This window comes from Argopecten irradians, chromosome 3 (genome assembly GCF_041381155.1).
Source record: "Argopecten irradians isolate NY chromosome 3, Ai_NY, whole genome shotgun sequence".
Taxonomy (NCBI): Eukaryota; Metazoa; Mollusca; class Bivalvia; order Pectinida; family Pectinidae; genus Argopecten; species Argopecten irradians.
In genome coordinates, this window is record NC_091136.1 from 997,770 (window position 1) to 1,022,951 (window position 25,182).

Genomic DNA, 25,182 nt, shown 5'->3' on the forward strand with positions numbered 1-25,182 from the left:
TGTGTTTTGAACTTTTTACAAAAAGTTAAGACTTTGGTATTTTGTTGATCACAACCAAATTTCAATTTTTTTCAGATTTAAACTCGCTGTACTCGATTGATTTTTTTATGCAATACATCCATAGGAGACATTGTCTGTGTTTTAAACTCCAAGGCAATTGACTAACTTGAAATACCAAATGTTTTGTTGGCCATGCAGTCAAATTTCAACCTTGCTGAACTGTTACAATGGTGATTTTGTTTTTGCAGGAGGTAGTGGTGACCCTCCGCCATGACTGAGATAGAGAACTATAACAGTAATGGGGTCCGATGGGACCCCGGACAGATGGAAGAAGATTTTGATGCTGGCAACAACTCTTCCAAGCTCTTTGAGCGATCCAGAATCAAGGCTTTGGCAGGTTTGTATTACACTGAAAGTACCAACTACAGTACATTCTAGTTTATTCGTGCATGTTGGAAAATAGACTGGTCAACAGTGTTGAAAGAACATCAGAACAGACTTCTAATTTTTCATTCTGACTTCTTGGTATCCATCTTAATTTTAACATGTGAGATTGTCATTTAGACAACAGTTATGAAGGCCAATCATAATTTACAATGTATTGTTTCAAGCTAACAATTTGGTCAGTACCCCAACACTTAGTGTTTGTACAAATCCGTCTGCTTAGTACTACATGTAGTTATAACTGAATATTTCCCCCTAGTTAGAAACTTACAATCCTAGGAAGTTGTACATATGGACCAAACATGTGATGCGCAATTTTCAGAAGGAGGTTTTGTTTAGTTTGGTACTTGTTGATGAAATTTTGTGTATTGTCCTCTAGATTAACATCAAAATTTTTATTCGAGTATTGGAATCAAACAAATATCAACTCTTTATGTTAATGTCAAGTCTAGTATTATTAATGCACCGTTTTATTGAAACACTACTCCTTTGTTATCTTGATGCTATGTTATTGCTGTTAATGTCAAAAGCTAAATTGGTGTAATTTCTGCTTATATCACTTTATTTTGTCTGTCATCACTAAAATATTACCCAAGTAGATAAATGATGGTTACACATAATTGTCATCACAATGTTATGAGGACTGAAACACATTCATATTTACTGGTGTGGTCTACTCATCATATAGGAGCCAAAATCTGAAGTGATGGTGAGGTTTCACAGTACTAAGTAGAATTATTTGTAGGTAAAGCTAGTAGAATTACTTGTAGATATGGTAGTAAAACTAGTGTTATGGTTGACTTGTTATTCAGAAATATCTTGAGAAAGCAGATTGTGTTATACGGTTGACTAGCCATTTGTGACGGAGCCACAAATTATAGTGGGTGGGAGTTGGATTAAGTGTAGAAATTTTGTGGTGAAATTATACACATCATTTTACCAGCATATACATGTATTATAAAGTGTATATATGGTAAGTTTTATGCATGAAATAGGTGTATAGTGAATTCACACTGAAGAAAACTGTGCAGGATATATGTAAAAACTGAGAGGAGAAATAACCTTTCAATAAAGACCAGAATTAATGCATGTCTCTATTGCATCAGTTGAGTGACAGATGACACACAGCTGTATAACACTATGTTAATTATATGCCTGTACCGTAGTTATTGTAAAAATAATTCTGCTCTGATAATTTTGAGTATGCCAGCTATAGGTTTAATTGTAAAGAGTTCCAAGATTTTAAGTTTAATCAATTATGCATGGTCTTTCGACGACAAGCAATGGTCCTACAAATTGAAATCATAATCATCTATGTAAGAGTAATTATGAGAAAAATAGAATATGAAAGAATTTAAGAAAATATACTGATTCAGTGTCGTTTGGTACATTGCATGATTGCTACACATTCATGAAATGGAAGCTTTGTACATGTAAATATTTCAGTGATTTTTTTCTGTATCTAGGTCCAAACTATAAACACCAATATATTTGTGCTTGGGTATAGTATGCTATATATAGACACTTCTGTTCCCAACAGGTAAAAATGTAGGAGTGAGTCATAGTGCAATCATACATGCCCTGTTCAGCAATCTATATCCCTGTAAGCGGATAGGCAGAATTGAATGTTAAACTGAGGCAAATTTAAATTAAATTGCCAGATGCTTAAAAACATCTGGTTTGGAATGTCTCGGATGACATTTCTAATTGTTAGAGGTCAGAATAACACACCAATCTTCAAACAAATTAGTGTTATTTACGGGGTAACTTTTTTTAGTTAGTATTCCGCGGGTGTTACAAATCCCGCCTTCACCTTTTCTATTGATCTGATAGAGTGTGGTGGCATGACTTGTAATGTTATTGAATACAATCTCTGCTTGTACCAATAAAGCAAGTGTGAGTCATTTTAAAACAAATTGTGTCTTCATTGTAGTGTCTGTTACATACTGTTTGTACTTTGTAGTGGTATTACAGCTCAATATTGCTGAGCTAGCAAGGACCAAAGCAGAATAAAATATACCATATTTCATCTAATAGTCTCTAACATTTTCTTATTCAACTTAATGTCTGTTTTGATCATGTTGCCTATAATTCATTTGTTATTGTGTATTTTACCCAATGAGCACCCATGTTCTTATAAGGTGTTCCTCTTCCATCCCACTTTATATGCCTGTCTGAGTATTCGTCTTATATTGTCCTATTGTGACCCTGACTAAATAAAGGTCAAAGGAGACAGGGATTTATGTCATATAGCCATTTCTAATTTAGATCATTTTTTTAAATGGACTTGTAGTCGTATGTATACACTGATTAAGATGATGAATTTATTGCCATACATTTATGATTAAGTTATACTTATAACTTAAGTCAATTTTGTGTGACTTTTAGTCTTGTAACTTAAGACAATTTTGTGTGACTTCTAGTCTTGTATACAGAAAACATGTACCCATTTTCCCTGAATCTTTAACACTAAAGACACCAAATCAGGTTGAGTATGGTTTGATATATAAACAAATGATATAGGATTTAGTTTGTGGTTTTTACACAGAGAGTCTGTGTAAGGGGATAAGGGGACATAATCCTAATCTACTTAATCAATGATCTCGTAAAACATAAGTAGGATTACTTATCTAATGAATGGGACGTGGGAAACTGGGTCACAGGTATTTATATAGTACTATAGTACAGAGAATAAAAGCTGAAAATAGACTTTGATTTCATTGCAAATATCTAATTTATTGAAATAAAATCTGTTTTTCTAAATGAAAGAAACAATATTTTATTTGTAAACTTGTTATTGGTGTCGTTTGAGGGACTGATGAAATGTTTTTTTGGTCTCAAAAATTAATTTTTAGGAATTTCTAATTTATGGAGAGTAGGTTGTTTTGTAAGCTGTATCTACCTTGTCTGATATGACCAGACATAATTTATGTTACTTTTCTAGTTCCTAGTAAATTGATGAACAGTGAAGTGATCATCCTTGAAATTAGTCCTGTTTGTCTGGCTGCAGTACCGCAGTGTAGGGAGAGCAAAATACAGAAGACTTGTATTGATTTCCAGCAATAAAACTTGTGTTAGCACCACTACATATATAAGAGTAAGAAAGGGCTGTAAAATTCTCTCACATTGATCCATTTACATGTATACCTACTTAGGCTTATATGCGCCTGCGATTACATTGTCCACAAAATCATTATGTTGCCTTGAGGTTTGCTTCAGCAACAAGTAATGGCTGCCAAAGGTTGTCTTGTATTGATTAAATTATCATATTCTAGATCAGTACCATATAAAAGGTAAATAATATATGCATCCTTTTAGAATAAGTGCCACCCCATCAAAATTGTGGTAGCTATATAGGGTATGTGTCTCCTGTACTTGTCCCGCCACCAAACAGTGCAAGGTTTAAAACCCTTGTGCTACAACTGGTTGCATGTATATGACCTTGTGGCATTTGGTAGGTGACCTTTGCCACTATCAAATGATTCTTAGTATGTACCACCCAAACCACCCATGTGACCTATGTCTCAGCTTGTGCAACATGTGGTACCTTGTTTGTAAATGTTTTTTGTCACCACCATTGACCAGATGGGTTTGGGTATATGACCTTTTAGAGTTTGTCCCAATAATCAAAGTAGTTCCATGTATCGAGACCTTTGTATTACCATCAAGTGATGCCAAATATAATACAGACTCTATGACCCTAGCTTGAGAACATCTTATTGCATACTTTGACATTGCCCTTACTAGGGTCTCAAGTGTAAGCAAGTGTGGGCGTGGTAATTACTCATTTAATGTTTGGTTAAAATTAACACATGTTCACCTATCTTTTAAAATATTTTTAGGCATCCTCATGTCACATAAGATGATTAATTAAAATTACAATTTTTTTTAAACATATTCTCATTTATATTAAACTAGGATATTAATTTTGCATTATTGCAATTCTTTCTGAATGAATTAAATATGAATAGTCTTTCCAAAAAGAATTTATTCCATGTTATTAGAAAAATAAGAACAATATCTAGTTAAGCTTTGATATTCTGGTGTATCATGCACCTATAGCTAATTAGACACTGCCTTCTTCACTCTAATAACCTGATAACCCATTGTGTCAACAGGGAAATACTTGGAATGTTGAATGTCCTTCAGTACTGTACATATACATGTACATATATATAACCAATGATAATTCATTCACAGTTTATGATAAACTGGCTGTGCACATGATCATATTTTCCCTGTTAGTCAATCACGTTCTAATGAAATAAACAAATGAACTTACCTTTAAAAACTGCCAAGCTTCTTACTCCTAAGAGTGAAGAGCTTTATGTTATCCTTCCTCTTGTGTGACATATAGGTCTTTTCTGTTCAAGTTCTGAAGCCGTGTCCTTTATCTCGGATTTCTAGGTCTTTCAGATTGTTAGCGTAACCTTGACTGTCCTATAAAGCAATGTCCACACTAGATAATAGTGTAGAGTGTCTTATTGTTTTGTTTGGCTGCTTATCAATTCATCACCCAAAAAATCTTTTCCATTTAAGTCTCTCCGAGGTGTTTGTTTTCTTCACGGAGATATGTGCAGAGACAAGAGTTTTATAAAGTTTTACAGTGTTCACAGGAAGTTATCAGGATTTAGCACGGAAACTTCTGGTTTGTGTAGATTGTGAAGGACATGCAGTTGTGAGACAGGAAAACTTAAGAGTTTAAAACTTGTATATACATATATACATAAACGACTTCATGCATAATTTTACTATGTGGATGTAGTTTGAAGGGCATAGTAACCTGAAAGTCGAAGGACAGTCGCTCAGGGTGTGGACTTATGTCGGCCATATTGATATTTGCATAACTGCAAAAATTGGCATATTCAAAGTTTCATCAAAGATTGTGATTTAGACTTTGGAACAAGCATGTCAAATCGTGTAGCTATAGACATTCAGGAAAAGGGAATTCGGGACAAAATCAAACAGTTAGCAGGTAACCTTGTCTTTTATAGCTTCTATCCCATATATGTACATATAAATAGGACTGTACTGTTTTGTGACACTACATGTTTGAGTTGTTAGGTTTTCATTTGTATTTTGTCTGTGGCTGTGTCTTGTCAGAAAGGTTTATTTCACTGCTCTTATTACTGTGATATATTCATACAACAGGTATATAGCCTTCCTCCATTACGTAACTCCTGTAACAGACAACAGATTTTAGTCAATATTCCTTTCCATTTTGTAATGATTTCCCCCCAAATCAACAGAAGCTATATCTAGGTCAGGGTATCGTGATCGTGTGTGTTATTGATATTGACCATGGTGTTTTTTGTGAGGATTCATTTCAGTGATCAGTTGATACTTGAAATATTACACCTTGTAGTTTCCTGTGACTGCCAACCTCTATAGCTAGTTGGCTACATCATTACAATGCTGTTGACAGTAGTATCATATGTTAGTCGGCCCCCTCAGGTAACCTTAAGGGGACACCATGCCTTGTCATAGGTCATACCATCCAAAATTAGCATCTAATTTCAAAACTTTATATTCCTGTTCAGCATTACTCATTCAAGATTTCAAATGGCTGTTTATAAATAGCAATGATAATTAGACTGTACAGAATGTCTGGCACCTCAGATGTATGATAAAACTCTGAATTTAGTTTACATATCATTCAACATTTGTTGTGTAGAATTCCGCATAACATGAAATAAATGCTAGGTTTTCACATCACTTGAAATAAAGGCTTGATTTTGACATCAAAAATATTTTATGATTTACTTGGTTATTTCAACTTCTCCAGGGATTATTCAAGGTTCTGTTTTGTCTCTTGACTCCAAGGTAGGTAGTTTCAGTATTTTGCTTTCCAAGTCAAGTGTTCTGCTCACCAAATTGAATATTTCTTATGATTTATTCTTACCTTTAAAAAAGATAACAATATTTTGATTTATTTGCAGACGAAAGAGAATCTGTGCAGAAGAAAACTTTCCAAAAATGGGTGAATTCTCATCTCATTCGCTACGGATGTCGAATCTCCGACCTATATATAGACTTGAGAGATGGAAAGATGCTAATGAAACTGTTAGAAGTTTTGTCTGGAGAACGTCTCGTAAGTGTGGGGTTAGATTTATCATATCAAAAAATACAAATTTCTTAACCTACAAAGCAAAAAATTTGGTTCATTCAAAAATGGTTATCTTATAAAATAAAGTGAAATTTGAAAGACTGGCTCTTCATTGAACCAAACACATGTGTTAGATATGACAGTATGTCAATTATGCCAGTATTGGCGGTGATAGAACCATTCTTGTTGGACAATATTGGATATTGAATATTGCCCAAGTCAGCTGTCAATAAAGTTTCACATGTATTCTGAGAGACACTTATTATAATTGTTGTTTTTACAGCCTCGACCAACAAAAGGAAAGATGAGGATTCACTGTTTAGAGAATGTGGATAAAGCTCTCCAATTTTTACACGAACAGAAAGTCCACCTTGAAAACATGGGTGCCCATGATATTGTAGATGGTAGCTCCAGACTTACTTTAGGTTTAATTTGGACGATAATCTTAAGATTCCAGGTAAGACTCGTTCAATTATAGAAAATAGTCATATTCTTTTGGTAGTTTTGTGTTCACCCTGTCATTGGTATGATTAAGTACAGTATATATTTGAAAAAACCAGAGGGATGCTCTTAAAATTTTTAACATAAATGACTGTCGAAATAGGCCATTAAAATGAATTAAATAACGGTATAAATGATGTAAGAAGATGACCATTAATATCCTACTCTTGTTCTAAAGATCCAAGACATCACTGTAGAAGAATCAGACAATAGTGAAACTAAGTCTGCTAAGGATGCGCTGCTGCTATGGTGCCAGATGAAGACTGCGGGATACCCGAACGTGAATGTGCGCAACTTCACGACAAGTTGGAGGGACGGCCTGGCCTTCAATGCCATCATACACAAACACAGGTGAGTGCTTCCTCCATGCTTCCCCACTGCTTGAGCTCACTGTGCTGCAATGGCAACATGCTGCAGTGGATCAAATTGTTGTATTTTTCTGCTTATCCAAACCTTATTGATCATGGTATCATTTCTCTGGGGTTATACAATGTGAAACATGTGAGCTGTGTGGGGTATTGGATTTGCGGTAACTGGCGTAACACACTTTTAATGAATAGAAATATTTCAACTGTTTAAATCAAACTATTTTGGGGTGTGATGTTTGAAATCATTACATGTATTTTCAAAGTTGTTTTATTTAAATGCTCTTTGCTCTTTAGAAGTTTAATCCCTTAACAAATGAGAATTCGCTGAAGAAAGGAAAGTTAATATTATATTGTTTTAATTATGTAACTTGTAATAAGCATTGCATCAATCCTTGACTCAAGGTCAGGGATGGCTAGGTAAAGGATAAAGAGATTTGTTTTTATGGTGATATTTATGGTTGGAGTTTTACTAGGTATGTTTTTCTCGTCCTAGTGAACACAACTTCTGAGTCGATTCTGTGTATAAGTTAAAAGCTTAGTTCCTTTATCCTTGCTGGATGGCATTGAATTTGTGTATGTGGATGTGAGATGTGTATAAAATCCAGCGCTACTACATTGGCTGAGCACAGCCAGCAGGCTGACCCAGCCTACCATATATAGATGTATCAGACATTGATTTCTAATGCTAGCTTTGAGCTGCATGTCTAGAAATCTAGATATGTTCAATGAAATGTTGTTGTTGGATTAGAGACTTTTTTGTTGTCACGTGGCGTCTTTGCCAGATGTTCCTGTTTCCATATACATGCTGACCAATGTATTTAGTACTGGTTCATTATGGTTATTTGTTTTCCAATAATCTGATACCACCAAGTTGCCTGCTGTCATTTCATTACCAAATAATATTTTCAGATAACGTTGCTAGCCTTGATTATGATGGGGGGGGGGGGAGATTTTTCTTGAGCCACCATTTACATAATTGTTAGCAGAAACCTCTATGAACAACTTGCTATATATTGATTTAACGGCTGCTGTAGTAGTTAAAACCATCAAGTCGGCTGCATACTGATATTCTCGGCTGTGTTTATGCTGCTGCATCAGTGTAATCTTGCTTGTAATTTATCATTGGATAGACTATGAGGAATATTGTAGCTGGTATTGCTTAAATCTAAGTTGTTATGACATGAAAGCATGGCCTGATAGCAGCTGCATCCTGATATAGATGGAGTGTTATTTTGTATGATAACCTGAACTAGGTAGGACACGGAAGGTAGTCATACCCAACACTGTTGTGGGAGTGTCCTACACTCATGATTCAATCACATAACAAAATTTGATAGGAGAACAATCATTCAATTATGCAATCTAATAAAAATGTGGTTCTTGTTTGTTTTAGATTTGAACATAAATTTGACTCAAAAACTATAATTTTAATATATCTTATATAAATCTGTGTGTTTTTATACAAATTGGTATATGGAGAGTGTGGTAGTTACATTAACGTTTAAAAAGCTATTGATATACAGTGTTATTGGCTCAACTAAAAGGTTACAGATACACCACAGATTTACTCCACTGATTCAAGATGGAAACTTTATTAGTAGTTTTGGAAGAAAGCTGGTGAAATATGGGTTTTGAGATACCAAAACAAAGTGAGTTCAGTATAATTTACTGTCGATTAGTCCCACCTTCCGGTGACATCATGATCAACAGAAGGTGGGACTAGTCGGCGATAAATCTGATTTACCCACAGGATCTTACAAAGCCCTGTATCGAGAAGGAATATTATAAACCACCAAAAAACGAAATGACAAGCTAGCCTAGATTTTAGTTTGGAATGGGGCCCATTATTGACTCCAGAAAGCTCTTGGGCCCTGAACATGTTCAACATTTTAACATTTTACTTATGGTGATGTCTACTGTTTTGGCAGACATGAGATCTGTGTGGGAGAAAATGCATGCAGTTATGAAAAGTGTATGAGCGTTATAATGAATAGTTTTATGACAAGTGAGTCATCACTCCAATGTAGCAGGTTGTCGTCTGCTCTATATTGGTTTGTCGTCTGCTACACCTGAGTGACGACAGGTAAAAAACGCTGTCTAGAATTCTGCTTACATGTTCAGAATTATCCTGAATGAAACGTTGTTACATACAGAAATTTAATTAAAGCTTTATCTCAGGTCATTAAAGCAGTGTTTTGAGTTAGGATAAGGCAATAGTTTGTGTACAGTATGTTACATCTATTCACTTATGATCTTAAAACCACAGGAGAATTCTTTGATGAGGTATAGCTGTGTGTAGTGTATAACTAAGTCTGTGAAATGATCAAAGATTAAAGTTTAACCAATTTGTTATAGAATTGAATTAGATAAAAGGAAAGTTGTTTTGGAAAAGGATTCAATTTTAAATAAATTCTGACATACAAATGGTTATTGTACCAATTTAAGTGAAAAATAAATCAATTAATGTGTATGATATATATATATATATATATGGTAATCAAAGTGTATTCTTATCAGGGTATATATTTACAATGATTACAAGGTCAACCTTTTTTCTGGTTTAGTTTTCATGAGAGTTAACATCAGCAACATTCAATTAGCCTCAATTTTTACTATTCTTCAATAAATCGTACGCTGCATATGCTGTTCTTACTGACCAAATTGAAGTACCCACCTTAATTTATGTAATTACTAGCATGTAACATATAATAACTAATATACAGGTATATAGACAACTTCTACGTTGCATACTCTTTTAATGAGCTACAGGTCAAAACCTCATCTCATTCCACATATATTGAGACAATAATTTTCCATTTATAGTGTCTTATTGATTTTGTAATGTAATTAGAACTTGTTACCGGGGTAATCTTTATAAGCAGTCTTGGAATGTCCAGTCACACAAGTTAGTACAGGGAAAGTAGAAATGATAAATTACTGAAAGTAAATCTTTTGATAACTGAAATTTCCCAAGTGCTATGTCGTATGTCAGTTTTCTAACTATTTGAATACTGATCATGATGGGCACAGTATTGTTTTTGAGATGACAAACAGATGGTGCCGTCTGCTGTCGATCCATGGATGACATGGTGTTCCGATAACTTCCCATGGGAAAACTCTAGGAAATGTATAGCGGTCGGAAAATCAATAAACATTAGATAATGGTGTATGTCGGGGAGAACCACTCAACATAATTCTGTCCTGAAAATACAACCATTCCGGAACACTTCTGTCATCTCCATGTCAGTTCAACCCATGTGAAGATTCCACTTATGATATAACTTAATTCTTAATTTTATAAATTCTGGAAGTTTGAAAGTCTGAAACTCATATGAATTTATGAATAAACTATCAACACAAACATTGAATTCTGAATTTAGTTACAGAAATACCGCTAAGAATTCATAATTCTGGTACTGGCACTTATTTTGGTACTGCCAGAACTCTTCTGAATATAGCACTAACTGGGCTGGGTGGTGTTTGTGTTGATGGGAGGAAAATATACAAGAACACAAAGACTAGATAGTATAGGAGTTATTATTGAAAAACTGCCAGAGAAAGTCAGTACTGGATGTAAGTAGAAAATGGATATGAAAATATTTGTGAAGTGCTCGTTAAGTTTGATGAACCTTTTCAGCGTGACTAGGCCATACCAGAGTGATAACTAATAGCTGAGGATGGGTGGTGCTTTGATGGCCCAGCCAAGTGGAGGAGGGTTGGGTGATTAGCAGAGTTATATAGGAGAACCGTAATTTTCCAAAAGAACTGGTTATAATTGTTTATCTACGCAATAGGCCTAGATTTGTTTTATATTTGTTTAAATTTTGGTTGAACAGGACAAGAATAATCTGCTAATTTCATCTTTATTTTCCATTGCATAATGTTATTTATATGTGTGTGTGTATACCTATTTTGATCAGGTGATGTAATGCATAAAAAAGCAATTTTAGTTAACATTTAAAGAGTTGTGTCCCTTTGATTCTGAGCTGGTTTATAGTAAATTAAAATCATTATCTGTACTAGATAAGAGTTTCAAAGTAGGGAAGTTGTACATTGGTATATATATATGGAGAGGCTGGTAACAAACAGGAATTCTGAGCAAAGCTAATTATAATCGTTATCTGTGGTTGATAAGATGTTTTAAGTAGATAGGTGTACATGTGTGTAAATAGGTCCTTCACAACCCTAAGAATGTTATCCTCAGAACTCTGTGTTGATATTTGCCTCAAATGTGGTAGAACATGTTGGTTGTATGGCTCAGCACCCAGTCTTTGCTCCAGCAGGCTATTTATAGCTGGGGATGTGTTGCCTACAGAACATCTCATAGGAGGGAGTGTCTTCTAATAGCAACGAGGCTGGCAAAGGATAGAAAAGGCAAAGGCATAGAGAAAGATGTTTTAAAATAGATGTATAGGTTGGTTGATAATAATGTTTTGAAGAAGAATCCTGATATTTTGGTTTAAATATTTGTATCTTTGAGCATAGTTCTGTTTCAAACAGAAAAAGAATACATGTAAATGATAACTTTGATAGTTAAGATTTTCCATCAAACCACAAATATACATAGAAGGCTTACCACAAAAAGTTTGTCCCCACATGATGATTTAAATCTCGAAACCACGAAAGAATGTACACGCATACATTTGATCAATATAGTGAAGCACTTGTCTAGAGATGGGATGCAGTTTGCCTAAAAAATGGTTTTGAAAATCCAGGCTTTAGAGAAGATGAGAGAGGGTATCTTGATGAGTTCTGACCGTAAATGTGGCTGGCCTACTTGTCAGAGTGTAATTGTGTCTAGCTCTCTGGTATCTCCCCTAATATTCTAGTCAGGAAATGCTTTTTTATCGTTTGAACATTTGCCAGATTTCTTCAGTGGAGAATGTATTCGTTTGAATATCGGATTGTGTAGCAATTCCCTTACAGACACACTTAAGGTCTGTTTAATTTATTCTCCGAGGGAACTTACATACTGGGCATTATATTGCAAGTTATAAAGACGTAAAAACTAGGTGTGATCAAAATAGATGTTATCGACTTAAAACAAGCCTTAAGTAGCGATACATGATGAAGCATAGTGATTCAGATACCTATAATTAAATGAATCATTGGCAGAAGAAGTAGCTAACCTGTGTTGCCTTGTGTTGAATATACTTTTATCTTTTGGGTAATTTAGACAGTATGTGTTTATGTATGTTTGTAAACAACTTGCTCTGTTGATGTTTATCGTAATGGCCCTAGATGATAGATAGAATTTCAGATGGCTGGTTAGAAATGTTGTATTTACTGTTGTATGAAACGGTCTATGGAATTTCTTGTTATCAAGAAGAATGTATTATCTTTGGGATGGTGACTAGAAGTAGAATGGATGTCTGTCTACTGTAGGATCTGGTAGCTTAGGGTGGAGTAGATGATCAATTCTTCTCTTGATTTTAACTATGGTTCTATTTTTTTTTTTTTTTGAGTCTTCGTCTAATTACTTCACTGTTCAATGCACCACTGGTTTCTCTTCACCCCACCCATTGCCTATACTTTGTCCATCTGCATCATTTTCAGGGAGGTAAAGACCCCAGGTGAATACTATTGTTTCCTTTAGATGAAGTGCTGTATACAAATACACTCAAAACTTTATAGATATTATATACAATCAAGATTTCTCGGACAAACTGAGTGTTGAAGTCAACTCAACCTCCAAGACCTCAGACTTCAGGGGCCATATATAATATACTCTTCTTCAATCTGGTATGCATGGCAAAGGGCCAGTGTTAAAGCTTTGGCCATTATCATTGCCACCTGGTATGTAGGCTCCTAACCCCAGCATGTCTGTTCAGGAATGTTGTAGGTACTACTTACTTATTCCTTGTTTCCATGGTAATGCCTATATCTTACTGGCAGTGGATTACAGTGCTCCACACAGTTGGTGATGTGTGTGATGTTAAAGTATCTTGTCCCAGCAAGTCCTCAGGTACCCCTTCCTTAATAAGTTTGCCCCCCTCCCTCTCCCCCACCCTTGGATACCCTTACCCACACACATTTATAAGGAATCTTGTGTTAGAGCCATCAATATATGGGAGATAATTAATTCTATCTTTGGTCTTTATGCAGTTTAAATGGGTGTTTGATTAAACAATGGGTTCAAAGCTGTTTGGTATTTATAACTTAACTTTTACTATATTGACTTATATTAGTGTATCAGATATTGTGTTTAGAACAACTTGATAGGAGATAAAAGGCAAGCTTTTGATACATCTACACAGCTGACAGACACAGCTGATAACTATCTCTATAATCTAAAACTTGTTTAGTATGGAATTTTCTCACATCTCTGTATACACACATCCATAAAACTAGTAGGACCATCAGATTGGTAATATCTTGGTTCTCTGTACTCTGAAACTCTGGGGTTACTCATGGATTCTCTCAATCCACATTAGATTCCATTTGTCTGAACAATTTGTTTTGTGGAATTAAATATGATATTGGTGTCCATTGTTGAGTTAAATACCAGGATTTGTTTATTACTGTGGAATGTTATTATGAAGCAGGATACTCTTGCTATTGTGCCATGTAGCAGAACTACATTGTTAAAAGCTAGCCTACATAGTTTCTGGTCAGTTCATTACGTACCATTGAAACTCTATGAATGACTGACATAGACAATGATAATACAGTTCTTTGTAAACGACATACAAACACCAACATTAAGTTATTACCTTTAAAAAATGCAATTTTCAAAAGGCAGGGAGTGCAAATTAACATTATCCACTGAGAATGGTTAGTTAGTCATAGAAAAAAGAAGCAAGCATTAGGATAATGAGATCTGTGTTCCTTCTGAAAACAACAGAACTCATTAGGAGAATGAGTGCCCCTCCCCTAAAATTGGAGTTGTAGTAACAGGATACAGTTCTACAGAGCTGGTGTTTACTGATGCTGTTGGTTGATTAGGCCCACTGTGAATGGAATGTGTCTCAGTAGGGTTTTATCATTGACTTTACAGCCCTGGTATAAGGTTACCTCTATAATCTATATACATAAACTCGGCTTCTGGACTATGTCAGGTTTAGCCCTTGAACAAAATGTTAAAAGAAATTACCAAATTTGAACAAGTTTTAAAAATCTCTGAAATATTTGGTCTTTTAATTTTTAATTCAGATATACAAAATAAAAATGATATAAAGACCTGTATTACTTGTGATTTGGATACTCCAGAGGCCAATCGTGACAGCTGGGTGTATAGGTCACCAGCCTGATTATCACACTGCCATGTACCATCTGGTGGAGTCTAAATGTTTATCCTGTAGCCATACCTTAGGGGAGACATATGCACCATGGTTATATAGATACCCCCTCCTCTACATGTATATACCCCCTCTCCACTTATATCTCCTCTGTTGTTATAGCTGTCCTGGGCATTTGTCAAGGTCACAGTTAGCTGACACATACTGTACAGCATTCTTCTACTGATAACAATTTGTTGCATGAGAATATTATTTCAGGTTGATGAATTTTATAAATGCACCTGATGTTCATACAATATATTCAATATGAAATGTACACATAATGATTGGTCGTACTCCATGAATGCATCGGATCTAGATAAAATAAAGAGATACCTATTTTCATCTATACTGACTATATATATTTGCACAATACTTCAAGAATGTATGATTGGATCCTAGAGTTGAAAGTTTTTAGGAGGTGTCAATTCGAAAACGACCCACAGTTTACCAAATCAGGTTTCCACTTCTACATGAGCCTAGCAGATGCAGTGAGCAGCCGGTAAAACACCATAGATCTCCTTGTACATCTGGGTGTGTACCAGGTGAATTAGTAATGTCTGCAAGCCTCTCAAGCTGTCCAACAAACCAAAGTTTCTGCTGTGCACAGTTTACATTGATGTAATGCTTCCTGTAGACCAAGAGTCTCTACTGTTGTTTCCTCAATCCAACACCCAAGTAATAGAAAGATTATAGGGTGAACTGGGCAGCCTTTCACCTTCTAAGGCATAGGGAAACATACATGAAAAGCATTTTGGGGAACTCGGAGGGAAAGGTCTTCATGTCATAGTGATAGTGAAGAAAAATCCTTCAGGACATGGGGGAAAGGGGAGATGGAAATCATTTAGGTAAAAGTGAAATGGAATAGTATCTAGCAAAGAGTGTCCGGAAAGCCTACTAGGGCTATGGAAGACTTGAAAGCTTTGTAAGGTATATAGGAAAGGAGACTGAGTTGATGTTTGGAGTCATGTCGGCCTAATCCTGTGTGTTTAGCCTGTTATCAAGTGTTTACCCATCACCTCCAGTCAGGTAATAACTGTCTGTCCGTGTCAGGCTTACCTCCACAAACAGCATGTAAACCTGTCCGTATAAGGTCCCTCTAGGCTCTTATTGAATCAAACTGTCTCAAGAGCACCTATTAACCTAGCTTGTTGTGCTCTATAACGGAATTAGCCTCACTTCATTGTCTCCACCTTCAAAGTGGATGTGTATTTGACAAATATTTTTTGTAACATGTGGTGTTTAGTTCTGATGGTTATAATTTCTGTACTTTTTGCTGAAAATTGTTCAAATTTCTGGAACATGAGTTGGTTTTTAGCCTACAATCCTTTAAAACTTATAATTGTGCCTTTCAGAGGGTAGTTAGGTAGTAATTTCTCCAGCAGAGAAGCAATTGGTGAATAAGTCTTTTTTTCCCCGCTATTTCCTAAATGAGGTGCTCATATTGTTGTAATGATCATGATGATGTTAGCTGTGTTTGATATGAATGGAGTGAATATGTGGGACTTAATAAGTATTAATGTTTTCTGATAACCTGACCGACAGTATCCATTGTCGCCTGAAACACCTGAAGACGATACACAGGTGTGATAGGTAATTATAGGTTAAGATATAGGCATTATGATGATGAGTCTGTCACAGGTGTAAGAGGTCGTTACAGGTAACTATACAGGTATGATGGTGACGCTGACTTAGTGTCCACTGCCGTCTGACCGTTTATAGGTTAGAAACAAATCTCCAGCCCAGGTAAAAGTCTGGCCATACCTTGTCTATATTAGAGCACCTGTCTGGTTATTACTTCTAATGTATTCTACAGAGAAACCTCATTATGTCTGTGGTCGCCCAGCCAATCAATATTCAGGCTGTAAAACTCGGCAGCTACAGCTACTAGAATCAGCCCATACTCAATGTAAACATCACATTTAGGTCAAAGTCTTAGTTGATTCTTTGCACATAATGTAAAACATAGAAAAGTGTTACAGGTCAAAATATCCAATAGATTGTAGTTTTGTTTTGTTAGCAATTCATTTCTTTGATTGCTGATTAAGATTTTGAGAAGCCTGTGGTTAGCAATTGATTAGCATAAATAGCAATAATTTGAAGCAGGTTTGTCATTGTCTCTGCTTTAGAAGTTTTACAAGGTATGTTTGACTAATAACCAGAATAGTTTATTCTAATGTTGAAATGGCTGCATTTAAAGGCCTGCATGTATAATGACATATCATTAAGGACAATGATAAATAACCGCTTTATTGTACATTTTATTGATGTGATATTATAAGATTATTATGTCAGGTGATTGATAACTATTGTGTAAATTCTAATTGTGTTAAAACAATTGTGTCATGTTGTTGTGTTTTATTTCAGACCTGACCTTATCAAGTATGACAAGTTACAGAAGTCCAATGCACTCCACAACTTGGACAATGCGTTTGAAGTTGCTGAAGAAAAGCTGGGCCTTGCCAGACTCTTGGACCCAGAAGGTGTGTTTGAATCCATCTCTGTATCTGTATGGTTTCGGATCCATTTCTGTGAGAGAATGAATGTTGCTGCTGTGAGATTTGTACCTTACATCTATGTAGACTGTAGTTGGTACCATATCAAATCCAATAAACACCCATCTTCCTATTAGTCTCTTGCTGTATCCCTTACAATGACACAAGTACAAACAAATTTACTTATATGAAATTCAAACAGTAATAAGGAGAGAGAAGGAGAGAAAAGCACAAAAATGTTAACCCTAATATTGAAGACACTAACTATTTATCTCTTCTTTCTTTCATGCATTGTATGAATTAGTACAACAATTTCTGATGGCTCTGTGACCTAAATTGCCAATCGGTTACTACCCCATTATAGAGCTTTGGTCATTTATTGTGTTTTAAAGGGTCGATTCCATTAGTCCCAGCCAGTATACATAGGCTTCCTTACTAATGATATAGGTAGTGCACACGACTTCATTATTTGCTTGACTTCCCAGCTGGTTTCATATCACAAGTGTAAAATTATGTAGCAAATTTGGATTTAACGCATATTATACACGCGTGACAATTTTATTTTCATGTGAGTCATCATGCCTTATCAATTCAAATTCACAATTTATGTTAGTTTTTGATTGGTTATACAACCAGTAGAAAAAAATGTTTATGAGTCTTCGTCCTTGATTTTAGTGTTATATTTTAAATGTGTTTGTTGTGATAGAAGATCTCCTTCCATAAGCAAAAATAAAAAAAAATAAAAAAAATGAAAATGTTCACTGTTGACTGAATTAAGCAAGGCCTTTGGTTGTTTTTCTCTGTGTAAGATAATCCCTGTGATTTTGTATAGCGTGGTGAAACATATCAGTTATAGTCAGTAGTCAGAGTAGAAGTAATTTTGTCCCGGAGAAATTGGTTATCAAACCAGACAGACAACACAATTACAATATCGAAAGTCACATGCATGTGCTACTCACAACCTTTCAGCAGAGGATGTGGGAATAACATGGTCAATTATATGTAACGAATTCCCCCCTCCCCCTTCAGCTTCAGTCACATGACCTTACAACAAAGCTGATTATATATTTAAAGTATATCCTCCAAGTTTTAGTCACATGCCCCTACACCCCAGAACTCAGTTATATAGCTACTGCAGGCTGGCACATTATAATAATGCACAATTGGTTAAGCATGGCTGCACATAAATTGATACCAAATCTCTCAATCAGTAAAATTTAAAATGGGTAGTGGGAGACCTTGACTTGTTGGTTGTATGTGAAGATTGAATGATTGTGATTCTATTTGAGAGAGTGACAATCAATACTTTGATCTGTTTTGGCGTCTGCTGTTTTCTCTTTTTTACTGTCAGCTGTTTCTCTCTCATGTGTAGCTACAATGTACCATAAATCCCCTAAAATGGTTGATTAAACTGAATTCTCCTACAACTCCTTCAGAAATTACATATGGAGATTGAGTTGTTAATAAACATCTTTAGAAGTAACATACCACATATTTTTCAGTCTATTCTTTTGCATCATAATACATTAAAACAAATGCTATGAAGTCAGTTTAGAAATTGATTGAAATATCAGAGGAGAAAAAATGCAGAGTGTAATAAGTAATCTTGTATGTATATTTATTGAAACTCGCATAAACATGAAATAAGTAAAACTGCTATGATGGCACACAGCTGAGAAATGTACCTGTACTGTCTGTACTGTCATGGTTTTGTCCATTCTGCATGACATCCTGGTTTCCTTTCATGACATAAAAAGTTTCCTCTATTGCTCTCTAATGTAGCCACCAGCTACTACATGAGTCGTTGACCTCTACATGTCTTTGTGTCCTTGGGAACATAAACCTTACACCTTTACTGTACCCTATGGTAGTGTGTGAGATATCTTTGTTGTCAGTGATTTATTTGATGTAATAATGTCGTTATATGATGGTAATACTAACAATTTTTGTTCCTTTCCTCGTTACAGACATCAATGTTGAGTTCCCTGATGAGAAGTCAATTATTACTTATGTTGTTACCTATTACCACTACTTCTCAAAGATGAAGGCAGAGTCAGTCCAGGGCAAGAGGATCGGAAAGGTACTACCTACCCTTAGATTAAACATGGTCGACTTGGCTCGCCTCTAAACAACCCATTTACCCACCATAGCTTTCATCTTCAGTAATTATTAAAGAGCACTTTGTGATCAATAAGAAAGTGCATTAAATCATACTTCTAACCAAAATTACATAATTGCCAGATATACAATAGATGCTATACCTGGTTGGTAGACTTCCGATGTTTGTGTACAAGAAAATTGTTTACATAGTTTGTACTTCACCCTAGAAATATCCTACCTGTTCAGTACATGCACTTATTAACTGGTTGTTGGTAAATATAGACCGTCCAGGTGAACGTTTTTGTATTACAATGGTTGTATAAAAAACCAATCAATCAATGGTACAATTGATTGGAGTAGGGGAAATCATCTGTCTAGTAAGTCATTGATCAAGATGGCAGATTTTGTTTTCTAGATTTTTTTATGTTGATAGATAACATCAGTTTACCAATTCATGACCTATTTGAATTCTAATGTGAAAATATTTTATACTTATTGTTACATACATTGAAGATTTCAAGTCTTGTTCATTAAAGATTTTAAAAATGAATATCTGAATGGAAAATTGAAAACAAGAAAAATAAATACTATGCTGCTAGTTTCTCTGAAAAATTATTGTTAGCTGAAACATCAACACAGAAACACGTATGAAATTATACTGTTCCATTTACTTTGATACCTCTGTATCATTGCTATATTTACTAGGTCATCGACAACGCCCTGGACTCTGACAGACTTGTGAACGACTACGAGACATTCACATCAGATCTGCTAGAATGGATAGAACAGACAATTGTTATCCTCAACGACAGACAGTTTGCCAACTCACTCACAGGGGTCCAGCAACAGCTCTCAGCCTTCAACACATACAGAACAAGAGAAAAACCAAAAAAGTGAGACAAATTGAAAATGGCTTATGTGTTAAGTTAGATTTAAAACTGAGATTTGAATGTATTAAATAGGTGTAACATTCTAATAAAATTCAAATTCGAAATGTCAATGTTTGTTTTTATGGCTAAAAAGCTTTTTCTCTTTAGAACTTAATAAAATACTATCAACTCGACATGCTTAACTATCTTTACCGGATGTAAAATTTTATTCTATGAAGAACAAATATCAAGGCACATAAAAGTCTTTTCCTGTTTCATTTATTTATTATTGACATGAAATTTTGAGGATCTTGTGCAATAACATTTTGATGTCTTCAGATTCGACGAAAAAGGAAACCTGGAAATCTTACTTTTCACACTCCAAAGTAAGATGAGAGCAAATAACCAAAGGCCATACCTCCCCAAGGAGGGCAAGCTCATTTCTGACATCAACAAACAGTGGGACCGTCTGGAAAAAGCTGAACATGAACGAGAACTTGCCCTCCGAGAGGAGCTCATCAGGTAAGACATAGAATCACAGAATTTGTTGAAATACTATTATAAGCAGAATTTTTTCTGGTTCTTTGAAAATGTCTTTAAATATGCAGTCTTAGATTCAATTTAATTTATTGTATAACTTGCATTGGAAAAAAGTTTGTTTCTATACAAGACTGAAAATTTGTGACATGGGGCAATGTTTGCCTCTTCTATATTGTGAGATGATAGATATCTAAAAAGACGTTGATAGAATTTGCTTCATCAGCTTGGCGTTACGACAGATATTGCATTAAATCTGTCTGGTACCTATAAACACACATTTTAACCTTGGTTAATCTTTCCTTACAGGCAGGAGAAACTTGACCAGCTTGCGGCCAGATTTGACCGTAAGGCGGGTATGCGTGAGACTTGGCTGAGTGAAAACCAGCGCCTAGTCTCCCAAGACAACTTTGGTTTCGACTTGGCTGCTGTTGAGGCTGCTACCAAGAAACACGAGGCCATCGAGACAGACATCAACGCCTACGAGGAGCGTGTCCAGGCTGTCGTCTCTGTGGCCACTGAACTGGAACAGGAGAACTACCACGACATTGACAGGATTCTTGCCAGGTACGGTCTAGCATCTAATTTTTTTACTGTTTGGTTATAACAAGTTACAGTAATTTACTCTTCAATAAGGCACTTTTCAAAAGCATTGTTGTATTGATGTCATTTGTCGATAATGATAAATGATGTTGACAAATAAGTCTATAAAAATGATATTTTAAGCTTCGAATTGTGATTGAACGATACTAAGGTTGACATATCTGGAATATTATGATGTACATATTCGAAAAGTGTCAACCCCGTTTAGAAATGCTATTTGCAACCTTTACGCCAGTTTGCTGGTTTTCAATGTCCTTTGCCAATTTTGTGTTGTAGAAAGAACAATGTTCTTCGTCTATGGAACTACCTACTGGAGCTGCTGAGAGCACGTCGTATGAGGCTTGAGTTATCTCTCAACCTCCAGAGAATCTTCCAGGAGATGTTATACATCCTTGACTGGACAGAGGAAATCAAGGTGAGTCATATTGGAATAAAAATATAAAAAGTATTTTAGAATTGAACAAATACTGATGACGGGCTAGATCTTAAACATTGTTCCTGATTTGTAATACCGGTATAGTCCTGAAACGTAAGTGTTGCTTTAACTTCCGGCTTGCAGCAGTATGAAATCTAAATCCTACTTTTAATGTTGTAGGCACGCCTGATGTCAGAGGACTATGGAAAACATCTGATGAGTGTGGAGGACCTGTTACAGAAACACAGTCTGCTGGAGGCTGACATCCACGTCCTTGGCGAGAGGGTAAAGACAGTCAACACTCAGGCCGACAGATTCGTCAAAGGCGACTTCTCGGATGCAGGAGGTAAAACACATTTCTGTTGAACATTTATTTAAGGGAGGTTCAGCAATTTCGTTATCATACCTTAAGAATTTGTTTCAAAGAAATACATACACTACTCCCTTGTTCAATCTATTCTTCTTATAAAGGAGGAAATATTGTCACACATAATCCAATTTCTTTGTTAACTCCCTGACAGGCTACAAGCCATGTGAACCAGAAGTCATCGAGGAGCGTATGAAGACACTGGAGAACTCATATGCTGAGCTGCTGAACCTTGCGGCAGAACGACGCGCACGACTGGAGGAGTCGCGCAGATTGTGGCAGTTCTACTGGGACATGGCTGACGAAGAAAGCTGGATCAAGGAGAAGGAACAACTCATGTCCTCACCAGAACTTGGTCATGACCTTACCAGTGTACATCTGCTACTTAACAAACAGAAGGTAAATCTTGTTTGTAGAGCTCACTGTTTACTTGTTTTAACAGTTCTCTGTATAGGCGATTTAATTCAAATACAGGTTCTCCTGAAGTTGATCATGAAATTTAAGAAGTCTCGCGAATATTTTAAAGAGAAATACATATGTTTACATATCACAATATCATTGATAAATAATGGTGATTTGTCTTATTACTTTATTTTGTAAATACTTTTGATTAGGTTAAACATGAATGAATCATTCTGTGTTTGTAGGCTATGGAAGACGAGATGACAGCCAGACACACCCACTTACAGTCCGTTCTCCAGGTCGGCAACGATCTCATCACTGCGGGCAATTTCGGAGCAGATAAGATACAGGAACGTATTGATGAGATCAACCAACAGTGGGAGACATTGATAGACCTGGCCGCCTATCGCAAGAAGAGGCTCAACGAGGCCGTAGACTACTACCAGGTACGCTGCAACAATTAAACAGACAATATTGATTGTGTATCCCTTTTGAATGAAGGAAGACATTTTGTATTCTAATTACACTTTCTAGACTTCTAAAGATATCTTTCATAAACTTGCACCTGAGGCTAATGGTACAGTACACATATGCCCTTTTAGAAGCCTTATAAGGTGGACATATTGGTCTGTTATATTTAAGCCAAGGAGAGGCATATTTTTGTTAACCAGAACATATTTTATTGAACTAATTACAGTACCAAAAGTCCTTTTGTTCACTCTAAACATGAAGTCCTGTTGATTTGACTATTTCTGTCCTTTCAGTTCTTTGCTGATGCTGATGATGTGGATGCCTGGATGTTGGATACTCTCCGTCTGGTGTCCAGTGAGGATGTCGGCAAAGATGAGGCCAGTGTACAGTCTCTCATCAAGAAACACAAAGTAAGTCTGAATTTAGTAATAACAACTTTTCCATCCTTGAATAATACAGAATATTTATCAATTATTCTGTATGAATTATATAAATGCTTTCGAAAACCAAGACCCATTCTAACTAAATAAGCACTCCAGCATGGAATCAGGCATAAGTAAATTCATTGATGCAATATTAACAATTTCAATATGAAGTTTGAATAAAATAAATTATGTTTATATGAAGAATATGTAATAGATTGTGAAAGTGTCACTAAAGTTGACAATAGCATACCATGGTATAACAAAGCCTTAGGAATTAAATGGCATATGAGTCGCATCCTCAATACAAAATAATGATAAAATGTGCTGTATAATTTGTAGGAAGTAACTGATGAGTTGAAGAATTACGAGACCACCATCGCCGCTCTGCATGAACAGGCAGCCAACCTGGGAGAGCAAGTAAGTTATTAAATTTCAGTTAAATCATTTTTTACAGTGAAACATTCTTTTCTCTGTGGTGTTTATCAAATGAGCAGTTTTTCCTTTTAATAGTGCAAGGGAGGTAATCTCCTAAAAAAATCACCATGTCAAGGATAGAATTTTCAAGAAACTAGTTTAGAGTTAGCTTTGGTTTTAGGGTTAAGGCTTTTGGGTTAGGGTTGTGGTTAGATTCAAGGCTATGGTTAAGGATAAAGATACCTTAGAAAAAACTTTTCAGTAGACTTGAGTCGTAGTTTTGTTATTTTTCCACAAGATGAGCTCTACAGTACTAATGTTTATTACCTTTACAGGACCGTGAATCTCCTGATGTACAGAACAGGCTTGGAAGTATCGACAGACGCTACCAGGAGCTCCTGGAGCTGGCCAAGCTCCGCAAACAGAGACTCCTGGATGCCCTGTCCCTCTACAAGCTGGTTAACGAGGCTGATGGTGTCGACACCTGGATCGATGAGAAGGCAAGCATTTATATTAGGATAATGATTGAATTAGATATCATAGTATTGTCTTTGAAATATGATCAGAAATTATCGTAACTAGTGTAGGTTCATTTTGGTAAATTATGTTTTATTTATTGTTTTCAGGAGAAATTCTTGACCACAATTATCATCACTGATGATATCGAGGAATTAGCTATTATGAAGCACCGTTTCGACAGTTTCGAGCATGAGATGAACGCTAATGCCTCTAAGGTGGCGGTGGTGAACCAACTGGCACGTCAGCTTCTGCAGATAGAGCATCCTAATGCTTCAGAAGTGATCGCCAGACAGAACCAACTCAACGGAGAGTAAGTAGTCAATGATAGTGGTTAAAACAACCAAGAAACAGATTAACAACATTATAGTTAAACCTTTTCTCATGAATGGGATGTTGGTAATTCAGACAAGGAAATGATAAAGCCGTTAGTCTGGTGTTACTCTTGTCATTTTGGTTATTGTTGAGTCATTTCTACTTGCTTACCAACATATGAACAACGGTAATCACTTATAAAGAAATATACTGTTACATAGGTTTTTAGGGGGAGTTATCTTTCTTTGCGCAGATTAAGTTTGATCAGCCGAAGAGACCTCTCATCTTAATCCAATTAATATTTCCAAATTCGTTCGAGCGAATGATAACGAGATCGAATGCGCCTTAACGTCATCTCACTTGCGGTGTTGTTAAGTATATATATCCCGGTATGTATATTTAAACTCTGGACCCCTGTGACCTTGAACGTATGAAGACTCTTGTCATTTTGGTTATTGTTGAGTCATTTAAAGATTTGAACATATATGACTCATGTGACCTTGAATATGGGTCAAGGTCATTCCTAGTATCTGACTTTATAGTCCATCCCCTGGACA

General features: G+C 35.8%; 1 protein-coding gene across 1 annotated transcript; it reads left to right on the forward strand.

The window, feature by feature from the left end:
* The first annotated feature begins 215 nt into the window (after positions 1-215).
* On the forward strand, positions 216-24,627 carry LOC138320190 (spectrin beta chain-like). Its single transcript, XM_069263234.1, has 17 exons — positions 216-397; positions 6,384-6,535; positions 6,834-7,007; positions 7,230-7,402; positions 17,064-17,179; positions 19,159-19,271; positions 19,997-20,184; positions 20,500-20,682; positions 21,007-21,264; positions 21,577-21,715; positions 21,896-22,061; positions 22,237-22,481; positions 22,730-22,930; positions 23,249-23,365; positions 23,720-23,797; positions 24,130-24,294; positions 24,421-24,627. Exons 1-17 carry the CDS (start codon positions 271-273, stop codon positions 24,625-24,627), a joined length of 2,802 nt encoding a protein of 933 aa, XP_069119335.1. The 5' UTR covers positions 216-270.
* Positions 24,628-25,182: the final 555 nt, after the last annotated feature.

What these genes read in the sequence shown, in the direction of transcription:
- LOC138320190 (XM_069263234.1), top strand. Translation starts at nt 271, where the DNA reads ATGACTGAGATAGAGAACTATAACAGTAATGGGGTCCGATGGGACCCC. An exon ending in AGGCCGTAGACTACTACCAG is followed by an intron (nt 22,931 to 23,248) that starts GTACGCTGCAAC and finishes CTGTCCTTTCAG; the next exon opens with TTCTTTGCTGATGCTGATGA. An exon ending in CTCTCATCAAGAAACACAAA is followed by an intron (nt 23,366 to 23,719) that starts GTAAGTCTGAAT and finishes TATAATTTGTAG; the next exon opens with GAAGTAACTGATGAGTTGAA.